At 39.1% G+C, this 14453-nt stretch overlaps 1 protein-coding gene across 1 annotated transcript in view; it reads right to left on the reverse strand.

The window, feature by feature from the left end:
- STT3B (STT3 oligosaccharyltransferase complex catalytic subunit B) overlaps window positions 1-14453 on the reverse strand; it is a 108540-nt gene that overhangs the window by 10477 nt on the left and 83610 nt on the right. The window contains exons 7-12 of the mRNA XM_006270508.3: window positions 13021-13167; window positions 10877-10925; window positions 7321-7475; window positions 5315-5526; window positions 2802-2989; window positions 1908-2079 (exon numbers count right to left, since the gene is read on the reverse strand). Coding sequence (XP_006270570.1) covers window positions 1908-2079; window positions 2802-2989; window positions 5315-5526; window positions 7321-7475; window positions 10877-10925; window positions 13021-13167 — 923 coding nt within the window. The remainder of the gene's footprint in view (window positions 1-1907; window positions 2080-2801; window positions 2990-5314; window positions 5527-7320; window positions 7476-10876; window positions 10926-13020; window positions 13168-14453) is intronic.

Here is a 14453-nt window from a genome sequence, read left to right on the forward strand (position 1 = left end):
ATTTGAACTGGTTTCTGATCACTTAACACCAGTTTGTTTAATTTCTGTCCCTAGCCTCAATGTCTAATTGGAGGAGATACAGAGGGGAGGGTCTGACCTCAGTCCAGCATTGTGCAATATATGCATTAATAATGGAGAGGCATCTCGTGGATGTAACTGACTGCACACGTTGCAAATTTACAGATGACAGACTGGGTGGAGGGTAGGATTAGGATTCAGAATTACCTTGATAAATTGGAAAAATGGTCCAAAATTAGCAAGGACAAATGCAATATCTTGAGTTTGGGATGGGGCTACTGCAGACAGACTGGGGAATCACTGGTTAGGCTGCAGAAAAGGACATGCGAGTTATAGTGGACCATAAGATGAATATGAGCCAAAAGAGTGCTCTCATTTGAAAAAAAGCCAATACTATATATACTGAGCTGGATTAACAGGTGTGTTGCTTGCAAATTAAAGGAGGCGATTCGTTCACTCTTTGGCACTAGTGAGGCCTCACTTGGAGAACAGTCAAATTATGGGTCCTGTACTTGTAGAAAGATGTGGACAAATTACAAAGAGTCCAGCAGGGAGCAACAAAAATGACTAGAAGTCTGGGAAACATAATTTACAAAGAAAGGCCGAAAAGATGCGGTTATTTGGGTTAAAGGAGAAAAGACTTAGGGGGATAAAAATAAATAGTCCTCAAATACCTGAGGATGGGTGGTATACAGAGGACAGTAATACGTTATTTTGTGTCAGCAGGGAACAAAGGTCTAGAACTGCATTTAGGGAAATTTAAGTTGGTTATGAGGGTAGTGTAGTCTCTTCAAAGCATATCTAGAGGACCTGCTGGGTTTGCATTTGTGATTTTTTAAGTGCAAATTAGACAAATACTCATCTAGGATGGTTCTGGATGATCTCTCTTAAGCCTGTCTTGACTAGATTATCTTCTGTGGTCCCTTCCAGCCCTGTTTTACATTATTTATAATTTTCTACCTCCTTCCTTATAGTAGCTGTACAGACAAAAGCCTCCTTCACTATGCCACCCTACCACAAACTGCACCCATGATGTTCACTGAATGAAGCAGGGGGCTGAGAAAAAAATGTATGTGATCATGTAAAGACTGTATCATAACACCATGTCTGAAACAGACAACTTGAGACCAAATAGTTAGAGGATCTTACAATGGGAAACCCACAAACTCACAGAACAATGAGGGAAATGTTTTCATCCTTCCTAGTAGATACAAGGATTAGCGTTGTGGGAGAGCTTCAAATTTAGATATCTAAAAATTTACAGCTGTAGATAATTTTGATGCACAGCCTTCTCAGTTTAATCTGTACTTAAAAGATTTTTTTGGTGGGGGGAGGGAAGGAGGTGAAATGAAACCAGGATTGAAGATTATCCTGTTCACTGTCTTAGTGCTCAGTAACAGTGTCAATTGCTTTCATGTTTTCACCGCTGAGTATAGTTTTCCCTTGCTTTAAGCAAGTTCTGTATGTGCGAATTCGCTCTTATGTGATGACCCTCTTTATACCAAAAATTTGTTTTATGCGAGGTAAATTCACTCTTATGCGACTGGTGTGGTGCATTGTGGGAGTGATGTGCGCCAAAATAGTTTCCTGTGTAGATCTGTGCTCCTCGCTTGTTGTTTGTGACACGTGTTTCTTTAGCTGTCACCCCCATTATGATAGTGCCCTGTGCTTGTGTGTACTGTCTGCTGTTGGCGAGTACCAAAATTGTCATGTAAATGTGGTAGAAATGGGTCTGGGGGGGTCAGAACAGTTGAGGTCTTGGAACACGTCCCTATTTGTTACATTGTAAAGTGGGTTCCCTTTACGTGATTTTGAGTTATGTGCTGTTTTCCAGGAACGCATGTACAGCACAAAGCGAGGAAATCTATACATAATATCACCATCCTTACCAGGGCTATGTGGCTGTTGTTCCAGGTATTATTATCAACTAACGTAGTCCGATTAGCCATTCCGGCTATCTGGTAGCCATAGTCCCACCAAGACATTACTCTGGCATGTTCATCTGTGTTTTGTCTTAGCCAGTAGTAGGCTTCTCTAAAATCATCAAGAATGTTCCGAGTGCTGAAATAAAAGCATCAAGTTAGTCTAATAATTAAGCTTGTTAGCAACATTAAACTGCTTTAAGGAGATTTAACATATCACCACACTAACAGCATGTACAGACATTCACAGACATTTAATCCTACTTGTTTCCAGGTTCTTTTTCTCCTGAAGTGGTCATTTTACTCTGGGAGAAAAAGTCTGAACATCTGTACACTTGTGGTTTCTCCTGGGAAAGCAGCATCTCTCACAGGAGGATCAAGGTGTGTATGAGGACTAAGTCAGACTCACAAAACAATTTTCATACAATTCCCTACAGTAAGTTTGTTGGCAACCTGCACTCAGAGGTTAGATCTGCTCGTAGTTCTTCAACTTGAAAACCAGCAACTTCTGCAGAAGTTAAAAACAGTATTTTCAACAGTACATTCAAGCCATTAATCTATGCTTGGATTAATAGCGAGTACTTTCACTTTTTTTTTTTAGGAAGGCCTTATTTGTAAACAAACGTACAATGTGTTTTTAGCTTAGAATTCAGCAAAGAATGGGGTTTTTTTAACCTCAGAGGATGTATTTAAACGAAGTAACTCCTGCTTGGAAATGTACGAAAGATCCTTTTGAGATGCTAGAGTAGTTAGAAATTGGTTAAGTCAAACTTCTAAGGTTACCGAATTTAAGTGGAAAGCAAAACAACTCAAGATACAATTCTTTTATGAACTGCCTTTAAATAGGGAGCATTTTCTTACCCATCATGATTGTATGAGGCCAGAACCACACTAGGGCTGGAGTACGCATTGCTGGTTACCCAGGTGCAGTGGACAGCAAACATCATCAATAACATGAGCATCAGCATTGTAACAATGCTTTTAATATTGGGACCCAGTCCTTCTTCTGTTTTTTCCTGTTCAGATACATGTTTTCTCACTTTACCTGCCTGAATAAGAACAAGTTGAACTGTTATGGCATTTAAAATTTGAAAATATTTTCATCAATGTCAACGAATCTGACAGCTTTCTCTTCACCCCTATCCCACAGTATCAGGCAACTAACAACCCAGATTGAATTGTTTGCCAGCAACATGTAAAAATGGATTCTTCCTTATTAGCAGAAAGTGCTTATATCACAAAGGTCTAAGAGTCTGGGCTGATGCAATGCTTCAGTGCCGGGCAAAAATAAGTGGTGAAAAAGACCTCTATATTTAAAAAGAATTACAAAAATAACTTTTTATTAAGGAGAGGTTTGAGACATTTTTTCTTATAGTCAGTTTTTACCGATATGCAGAATATGGATTTCTGAATTCTACACTGAACACGCTTGGTTATGTCTGAAGAGAAGCCTGAATGCCTTTCTGGGGCAGGGTTGAGTGGGAGGAAGAACTGGAATATTTGCTGCAAGAAGAAAAACTATGAAGAGAAGAAAGCCAACCTCCCATGTCACAAAATGGAGTAAACCAGAACCATAAAAACTGTTCTTTGTCATTTACCTCCAACAAAAGAAGAGGCCATAAGGCTAATGAACAAGATCTTTCTATAAAACACAATCTTTACTATAGTGCAGAAGAATAAATGTCAAATTCCTATAAGTGTTTTCCCCCTTAAACTAACAAGCAGTGTTGGTCTTGCCAAGTTTGAGCTGCAGCCAGCATCCATTTAGTCAAGACTCCCTTGGACAGACAGTGGGAGAGCAGTGAAACGATAACATTTATAGTTAATCTTTCCCTCTAAAGATTCAGGTACTTATACAAGGCAAACTGAAGTCAGTGGGAGAATTTCCACCGACTGCAACAGACTATGCATCAGGATGTTAGAGAAGATGTACAAACATGCTCTTAGGATGCTCAGATGGCATCCTGTCCCCCAAAGGAGTCCCCTGAGGTTCTAATATATACAGGTGAAAAAAATACAGAACTGTGCAACTGGTCTTAATGATAATGCACAACTATCTACCACTGAACAAGGACCAATTTCCTCAGGCCCATATGAGGTTAGAGAAAAGTAACTGCGGCAGCTGTTGAACAGAGGGAAAGAGCCATTTATTTAAAGCACAATTATTTTCAGTATATCAATGCATGTTACTGGTGGAGGTGGGTCTCCCCCCTAGGTGTTTAATAGTAAATTATTTGATGACAATGATACAGAAGCTTTTAATGGTATTTTTATAAAATATCTTTAAAAACAGCATGTAAAATAGTCTCTGCTCTGGCATGCACAGTGCTTCTTAAAAACAGTTGGAGGAGGAATGCAAGCCTGCCCTCCAATTATATTTCTGTCTCTGACTGAACTTAAGTGTGCATGCTAAGCCAGAACATGAAGGCAGATACAAGCTCCTCTGCTTATCTATTCTGACCTACCGCTTTTTATTTCAGGCCTGTGCTTCTCCAGAAAAACAAATGGTTGTGTCACACTATTAAAAACCCACTAGCTTTATTTTTAGGTTTAAATCCTTCTGTAAGTTGCAAGGGATCAGAGTTAAAATGGACGAAGAGTCATCTACTGTGTTTCATTTAAACTTGCACATTTAAGTGTAATGCTTCAAAAACACTTCAGAGGTTTGAATAAGACAGAAATTGGCACCTTCCAACAAACTGGATCCAGTTCGCAGAGAGATTGGGTTCAGCCTGCAAAGGTTTTCACTGCCACAGGAGATGGAGAATGGTGGTGAGATCAAGCACAGGCAAATTGGGTGCTCTGGGGCCTGGAGATATGAGGCCTGCAAGCACAGGCCAGGTTGCAAGCAGCAGGAAAAGGTTGCTGATCCCTGGAAAAGGGCTTTTCACCCATGGATCAACAAACCCATATGACATTATATCCTTTTTATAGTGCTTGAACAAGCTATAGCAATCTTGACTTCAGCATGGGAAAATGAGACTGTTGTACCTCAGACTCTTCTACTTTTTGATACTAATATAATAAGATAAAAAAACATCAGCAATACTTCAATATATGGATGGACAAACAAATTATACCAAGTTAAGTGACAAGGAGTACAACTTGCCATGCATCAGCTGCTCTGTGGTAACTGTGTGAGTCCACTCCTATCCTGCAGCAATGGTATGCTAAACTGGAGCAGCCTTGAATGAATCACAGCTAAGTTACTGCAGTTTAGCCTCCCCTTACCACACGACAGAAGTGAATATATAAAAACAATTACCACAGAGCAGCTGATGCAAACTAAGTTGCCTTTCCAGCTCTGTAATTTGTTGATCTATCCATACTAAACTCTTTTTTGGGGTGAGGGGAGAAGGGCAGGTGGAGCTCACCTTGTCATACAGGTTGCCTGGGTTTCTTTTGTCATCCTCATCACTGCTGTCTTCTACTGGTGGATTTTCCCTCTTCATATCATCACCCAAATAGTGCTCAAAAACATTGGAGAAAGCAATTGCTGATAGCATACAGACCACTGGAGTCAAAGTCAACATCAGACGAACCATCACACCAGCAAAGTAAACAGCACTGATTGCATATAGAGCAACTGCAGAGACACAAATTCACTAATGACACTCAGAAAGTGTTCAATTATTCTTGAAAGGAGATAGCAAAAGATTTATATAGCAATTATAAAATTAGTCACAGAAATAAATATGACTTCTAAAGTGGACTAGAAGAATCACAGTGTATGGATCATGTTTAAAGCATGCATCGTATTAAGTTTCATAAACACTGAATAGTTTAGAGATGTGGTGCAATCAGATGCATCACTTCTAAGCCCAAAAGGCTTCTTAAAATGTAGCTGGGCAGACTTGCTGAGAATATAGCCCAGTTTAGATATGTATTGGTAATCTACTGCATTTCACTAACAATTTATTTTCCAAGAAAGCACACTTAACAGTGCTGATGGAAAAAATGTATTTCTCTGTAATTGTTTGATAAAAATACATTAGAACAATTCTTGAGTATTTTTTGAAAAAAAACAAAGGAAGTACTTATATAACATGTCTAAATTAGTGTGTGTATGCATATGTATATGCATACACATATATACATATATATATAAAATTTAAATCATGGCGTATACCATTACTTTGAGATGTGCAAACAATGGGGGACTTGTCCACATCACAATTCCAAATGTACATGTTAAACCACTTCCAATGGCTTTCCCAGTACTATTCTAAAGGAAGTGTCCTTGGAACAGTGTGAGCTGACATTCCCTGCCCCCTCCGATGGTTACACAAAAATTATTGAATAATTTTATAATACTGTTTTTCTTGGGAAAATATCATCTCTGTAGATAGAAGTCATAAAAATCGTATGACAGAACATTTTCAACCCATGTGGAGCATGCTATAAGCTAACAAATCACTATTATGGAAAAGATTCGTAATGGAAATTATCTTAGAACTTAACTAATTAAATCTGGAAATACTCCAGTTCATTAACAAAAGACATAATGCAAGTCTGGCCAGTATTTATAGATGAGCAGTAAAGATTCTTTGCCCCTTTATGCTGAACTGAAGATTTAAAATAGTACTGGGACCCTAAATGCCCTAGCTAAGCCTAGGGAAGAATTTTCTTGGTGAAGACACTGAAAAACACAGGCATAAGGTTGTCTTTAAAGGACAGCTTAAAAGCTCTTAAAGTACATAGTGTTCCAGGGTCACAGCAAGCAACACAGCTGACATTTCAGACAGTGCTTCAACCCATCAACAACTGTAGGAGACCGCTATAACTGTCGGCCGGCTTCTCTTGCCCTGGGAACAACCCACAGATGTAGAAGTGCAGGGGTGGCTTAAAAAGTAACCTTGGCTCCTGGCTCTGGGCATAAAAGTCTGTATGACAAACCCTATTTATAACAACCCCATGCTTTTAAACAATCCTGAAACCAGGAACCTATTTTTTCATTATTAGAATGCAGCAAATTGACTAACCCTATTATAGTAAACACCTACTTTTAACAAGCTTTTCTCCACGTCCCATGGGCACTAGATGTAACGAGGCTATATTGTTGCTCCTGGTGCTATGCAGAATCTTACTGATGCTTTGAGAGATCATTTAATGTTATACCAGCATTGCAGCTGCTAAGCAGAATATTGATAAGAAATATTTTCAACCCTATCTTTTGAAAAATAAGTTTGTTTGCTATAAATTGCATATTAGTAAACTGTGTGGAATATTACTTGGTAACAGCAAGCTTTACAAACACATCTTTAAGAAAGTTTTAAAGCCTTCTTTTAGTAAGGAATGTATACTTGCATTATGTGAACAGAAAGCAGACCATACATGAAGACAAGATTCTACACAGCAATTTTTAAATGAATTCTCTTACCAAAGACTCTTTCGTCATTGATGTTTTTGATACAGAACCACAGCCCTGCTGGAAAAGTACACACGAGAATATGCAGATCAAAAAAGAAGGAAACCCATGTTGTAGGCTGATGCTCTGACACAGAGGCAATGATCGGGATGTGAATTTTCGCATACCTTGTTTAAAAAAAATTCAGTTCAAATTATTTTGAAGGTGAACTTGGCAAAACTGCATACATTATGAGTTTTGAAGTAAATTTAAAAGAAGCATTTCAAATTAAAATGTTAAGATTCTATTAAACAAAAATATGAAGCAGTTTTTTTTATGCACACATACTGGACTTAGATCTGATGGTATTCAGAAGATAGTTGGGACAGACTTTTTTGGTAAACCTCAATATGAAAGGAGTGTTTCTATGATAGTCCATATTATTTAATATTTGACTTTGTCACCCTGGCCAAATACTAAGCAAGAATCACATACTCATGTAGCCTTACAAAGCGCTTTTTTTTTTCCTTCAGATTTTAGAAATGTGTAATTCATCTGAGATGGACTGACTGCAACACATCTCCTTAAGTCCTCAATGCTAATGGTTTCAAAAAGTGTTTCAATTTATTTCCGTTATTGCAGGGAATGAAGCTGAGAGGTTAGGTAACCAGGGCCAACCTTAATCATAAGCAAACTACTCAATGCCAGCAACTGCATCCTTCAGGGCACTGAAACATCCTACAATTGGAAACTACGTAATCACTAATACCAGGAATGCTCAACCCTAGCCTATGGGTCAGATCCAGCCTGCCACATTCCCCACCAGTTTGCAAAGTTGGCAGTGGAAGAGTGGTGGCAACGTTAATTGCTGTCCACTGCTGCCCAATTCCTGGACTTGTGAGGAGCCTGCCAGACTGGATAGCATGGCCTTGCATGCTATAAGCATTTCAAATTATGCAGGGCTGGGGCAGCCGAGGGCCAGATCAAGGTGCATGGGGTCCAGTCTGGGCATGCAGGGCCCAATCCTGCATGCTAACCCTGTGAAGGATCTGACCCACAGACAGGTCCCACACCACTTATCTAGCCCGTAGAGCCCAACGATTGAGCACCACCGACTACTACCATGATAAGAACACTGTGCAGACAAGGATAAATTGCATTTAATATTAAACATCAAATATTTGTGATCAATTCTAGGGCTAAACACTAGAAAAGTTATCAAACTTAGTCTTTGTCTGTACCGAGAACAAAATTGTGTTTAAAATCATGTTCATGTGTTTTAACACAGGACAATTTTCTAATATTGGCTATGTAAGGCTAATATAGGCTATGTAAGTGGAAAGTTCATTCTACTTATGGACACAGCAATTACTGTTCTTCATTTGAACTTCAGGATACTTCTATTGACATCAGTTCTGTTTTTATGGGTTTAACACAACTTGACTCATTTTAAAAGTAAAATGTAGCTGGAGTAATGATTTTGGGAAAACCAAAGTTATAGGTAGCTTGAATTTCAGTGTCTTCAGCTCTTGAAGTTAAAATCATGGTTCTACCAAAAGACTGTTGCAGGGAGTTCTAGGTGGGTTTTTTTTGGCATACAAGGTTCACTTACGTGTAACATTTGAAATGCTTCAAATGAAGATTCAACTTGAAAAACTTAAAAAATAGACCACCTCAGCTGAAGATAGAGAAACAGCCACCTGAAGCACCTCCTGACTTGAGCACTTCAGATCCGCCGTGGCTGTTTGCAGCAACTTACTTCTCAGCCAGGGGACAATGATAGGGGGCTGCTGAATTCTGCAGCTCCTCTCTGCTCTCACCATCCTAACTATCAGCTATTCTGTGCGTTTTGCCTCTACTCTCTTGGAGTGCCCTCCCTACCCCCGCTGGAATCAGGAGAGGCCCAGGGCCTCTGGTCTTCCAGTTCCAGGCTCTCTCCCATTTTTGGTGCAAAGAGGGGGAAGGGCAAGAGGAGAGCACTTTGGGAGAACAGAGGCAGAGCACACAAAGGCAGTGGTCACAGGGGCTCCAGGCAGACGTTTCTTTATGATACGAAGAACACGCAACAAATGCAATCTTTGCAATGAGACTAGGCTAGAAACCTGAACCCAGCTGGTCCCAACTAAAAGATCAGGGTAAGTCAGCTCCTAAACAGGCACTACCTGCAGCAAGCCCAGAGCTATGCCTTGGTCCCAACTGGGCTGGGAGAGACAGTCAGGGCAGCCAATCCCCTGAAGCCATACACAGTAGGCTCCCCCTGCTCCAGCCCTTAAAAGCCAGAACCAGGCAGCCCACAGCATTCTTGTCCAGGCAAAGGCAAACAGTTATCACTTCTGACCTCCTGTGTACTTCCCTGCTGGTCTTCTGGTATTGACTCTGGTAAGACCCTTGGCATTCCCTGATTCTGGTTCCCTGCTTGTGATTCTGGTTTGACCTTCAGCTCCGGCTTTTTGCTTCTGATCCTGGTTAACCCATTGCTTACCTTGTCCCTGACTTCAGCTTCTGACCTTGGCTTGTCCTGACTTGGCCAATGGCTTCTAAATCCAGTTCTGATACCAGATCCTTCCAGATACTCAGCTCCCTGTGGAACTGATCTCTGTGCTTTTGAGTAATTAACCCCTAGGCTAGACATGGCTTGGTACTTGGTAATCTTAGCATGCCAAATGGCTAAGCATTAAAACTACTGCAGGATACTTCTATACATAAAATTGAAAATGAGCAACTTTTTGGGGGCCAGCCTAAATTATTTCCACCCCCCACAATCCCACAGCGAGCAGCTGGTTTAGCATTTGGCATGTTGTAATTTGTCATGCAATATTTGCATACAACTCATGAGAAAGATAATATCTGTCTGGGGCCAGAGAGTCTGCCATGCACTTTTTTTTTTCTCTTTTCAAGAGCACTACGGGATGCTGGAATGACTGTCCACCCACTGTCAGTAGAGCATGCATGTAACAAGAACCACTTTCAAATGAATTACTAAATAGGAATTGTTTTTCAGGGTTACTTTTGAGGATGTCCACCACTTTTTTTGGGAGTGCTTCAGAAAGCATGTACTTCTGTTCACTCACTCTAAAGTGCTTCAGGTGGTATCCTTGTCCATACCCTTAGAAATGCCCTTGATTTAATTCACTGTTTTGATATACTACATACAAATGTAAGGACTAAACTTTATAGTTACACTGTACCCAAGAAACAGGATTTATTCCCAGACCGCCTGGGAATTTATATAAATAACAGCAATACCATTTGCTAAGAGCATAGTTGTGCATGTAATAGTTGCTTTTAAGGATTCATACAAATTTGATGCAACCTACTTGCTATGAAAACTCCACAGAATAAAAGAAAGATAAAATAATAGATATAGATAGAAATAAAATAATATTTAATAGATAAAAAGAACCTGCACTACTTTAACTACAATGGTCACGTTATAAAGGAACTTTATAGTAAAGTCTCCTTAGGTAGCTTGTAGAAAATGCATTGGCTTTCCTTGACTGAATCAATGATTTTATTTTGGGGTGGGAAGAAGAAATGGTTTATTTCTTTCAACAGATAATTAAGCATTAATTCAGGTATCCTTACTTACCCTGTGTCCCACAATGAATAAAACCTGCCACTCCATGGAGCAATGTAACCTGAAAAGGGCAAGGGGGGAAAAATGCTTAGGTATTTAATTAAACTGTTTTTGTTTGTTTTTTGCTGTTCCTTAAGATGTTAGCACACTCTAATTGTAGTAATACTTGGATTTTTAAAGACACTTTTAAACTATAAAATTATTTCTGTACTACAAGTACACAAGTTTATGCCTGGTTATTGGTGTACCCATAGTACAGAAATAATTTTATAGTCCTTTTACAAGGAGACTCAATCTTCAGACATAGCTGGAAGATTAAAGTAGGAATAGGCAAACTTTTCCAACTGAACACCAAAATGACCCACTCTGGGTCAGAGGTGGGCAGGCACTAAATCAGGGGTCAGCAACCCCCAGCACACGTGCCACAGCATGGCGCACACAGGCATTTTTCTTGACACGTACACCTTGGGGCAGATGGTGGGGGAGCAGCTGAGACCGAGCTGTGACGACAAGGATTGGGCTTGCTGCAGCTCTCCTGCCATCAGCCCCTGACATGCCAACATCTTCCAAGTTGAAGTTGTGGGTGTTTTTGGCACTCTGGCTAAAAAGTTGCTGACCCCTACACTAGATAGAACCTGGCTGCCACCTGTCCAAGAAAGCAGAGGCTCGCAGTCAGTGTGTGTCCCCCATATCAGCACAGGGAGAGTGCTTGCAGCCAAAGCCCCAAGTCCATTAACAATTCAATGGCTCCCTGGACTGAATCCTCAGTACTGCGCTGAACTGGATAGGTTCAAAACTGATGCCCACAGCCATCAGTTGCCAAAAAATGCAGTTGTAATTATGCTGCATCCCCAGGAAAAAAGCCAAAAGAAATCAGCCTGTAAAGCAGGGTGTCCAAAAAAAAAAAGGAACTCATAGGAAAGTGTTTACTTAGTCCTTGGCAGCAAACTGAGTTTAAGTGTTTTTTAACAGTTTTAGAACAAAGTGAAAGGGATGCTGGAGACTTAAAATATCTTGCCACTTGGAACAAAAAAATCCATATTTTATTAAAAAAAATGAATTTGATAAAATATTACACTGAGGAAGTGAAAAAAGAAATAAATGTTTCTTATTAATCTATATCACTTTATAGAAGTAGGAAAATCTTCTTTCTAGCCTAACAAACTAATTCAGAGTTTTAATTGTCTTATAACAAGATTAAAGGAAAAATAGTTATTTCAGTCACATCTTCCATTAAATAGTATAGCTATATATTTGCCACTTTTTTCCAAGTTGTTTTTTACTGTTACAAATTATTTTTTATGAGTTATGCAGTTCTACGACAATGCTGGTGAGCTATATGGCTACTTCCTATAAGATCTATCTTTTTCCATTTGTGACTTCTGCAAGTGGGTTAGAATTCATGAATATTTTGGAAACCAATCTTATTTCTATAACAATGACTAATGCCTTGAAGTTTTAACTACTAAATTCCAGAAACTTTCCTGGGATATCGACCTGAAAAGATCCACTGAAGTCAATGAGAACAGCTCCCATGAAAAGCAGATTGTAACTATCACGTTTTAGGAGCATTAATGAGCACCTGATAACATCGGTAGTATTCTGCTTAGAATTTAACTTTAACAACGAAACAAAATTTGTTATAATCTTGAGCACCAAACCTTTCAAAATCAACATTTTTCTTTCTTTTCTCCTCCTTCTCCCCCCCCCTCCCCCAACTCCTCTTTTGGCACTTGTGTTACAATTCCTGAGGGTAGTTTTACAACAGAAGTATTAAGAAAAGCAACCAAAGCAGCAAAGATGCAATTACTGTAGCAAAGTGTTAGGTCAGAGGAAGATGGTATTTCAGGAAATATAATGATAAACATCCTACAATAGTGTGGTATGACTTCACTGGGGATGCCAGCACACTTTTTGTAGGGCAGTGTTTTCCAGCTGGTGTGCTGTCAGACATTAACAGGTGTGCCATGGGATTGGGGGTGGGGTGTGTGGGGCTCCCAGTGGGGCATGGTGCCAACCTGCCCCTTCCTCCTCCCCCTGCATCCAGCCAGTGTTGTGGGATGAAAAAGGCTGAGAAACAGTTGTAGGATAATCTGAGTGCTGATCACCCAGGTTAAGTGAAGACATACCTTCACTTCTCATTTGAAGCCACTCACCTGTATATGTCAAATAGATGACACTCAAGAATACAATTCCAGCAGCCAATGACACGCCCAAGAAGAACAAGGTCTGAAACTCTTGCTTTGTCAGTCTCTCTCTCAGATACTGCAAAAAGGCATAGGCCTGCAGCAGTGCAAAAACGCCTAGTTAAAGAAAGAAGGAAGCTCTTGTTTAAATCCTCAAACAGTAACTCATACCATCTGTTATGTTACTTGGAATCCTTTGATTAGGTTGCCATTTTGGAAAAGTCACCTTTCCTATGGCCTTAAGTCTGAGGGCTAGCCCAATGCTTACTTTCCCAGGCAAGCAACCTGCTAATACATGTACCTATTGGATAAGTGATCCACAAGACTAGCTGGAAGCAAGACTGCTGGCATCTTTTATAGCAGGCCATGACTCATGCTCAGTAAAATAAGGAATTCTGTTTTGCCAGTGATTTGTGAGAGAACTACTTCTCAGCTTGTCATGTGGCCTAACGTCCCATGCTTCTGTCCAAAAATCAAACCCAGATCTTCCAGACATAAATTACCACAGCATGGCACAACTGAAAGTAACTTTTTTTTTTTTCCTTCCACAAAAGAGGAGAAACAAAAGTGAAAACATGAAAATATTTTCTTATATACATCTCTTTCAGCTAAGCTCAGTTTCAGACTTTCAGCAAAAATCAGAGTAAGTGAACATAATCAGAATTTGTATTTTTAAACAATACACACTTCCTTTTTAAAACCTATTAATTGAAATAAAGACCAGTATATTAAGGCTAAAACTAAATTATTAAAATACCTTAAAATGAAATAAAACATTAAAGTTTTCTGCTACACTATAAATGAGCTCAAACTACTGAAATGGTAAAAGTTACATGTTAAGCACCTGGAAAACACAAAGATTAAAGTAATAAATCAACTTTTGACTGCAGTAACCTCTTTAGGTGAAAGAAAATATTTTCTCTATGATTTCAGCTTATTCAGCCAGTTCAGTTCAGTCCAATAACTACTTAATTTGTAATTAAGACACTTCTTTGGAACTAAAAGAAACAGAAAATTATGGTTTTCTGTTTCTTGTCTATGATATAAAAATGAGTGGTGACAGGATGAAAATCTACCACTTATAAAATCTGAAAACACCTGGTAATGAGAAACAGCTAATTCAATTCACTAATTAAAAATAAAATACAGTTGAATGCAAAATATTTGATAAACATATTCTTTTCCTGTATGTATGTTATTTAACTAATAAACAAATTTAAAATAGTTGGCACGTGCATCTTTAATTGAATTCCAGTTAGCATCCAAATGCTGACCAACAAAAATCATGATAAAATGCTGGCACTTAGGAAACGTGTCATCACACATTAATAAAAATGTAAAAATTAAAAAATGAAGTGCTTGCATAGAGAGCATATTTTCTTGTTTAGTAAGGAAAAGTATCA

Source organism: Alligator mississippiensis, chromosome 5 (genome assembly GCF_030867095.1).
Source record: "Alligator mississippiensis isolate rAllMis1 chromosome 5, rAllMis1, whole genome shotgun sequence".
NCBI lineage: Eukaryota > Metazoa > Chordata > Crocodylia > Alligatoridae > Alligator > Alligator mississippiensis.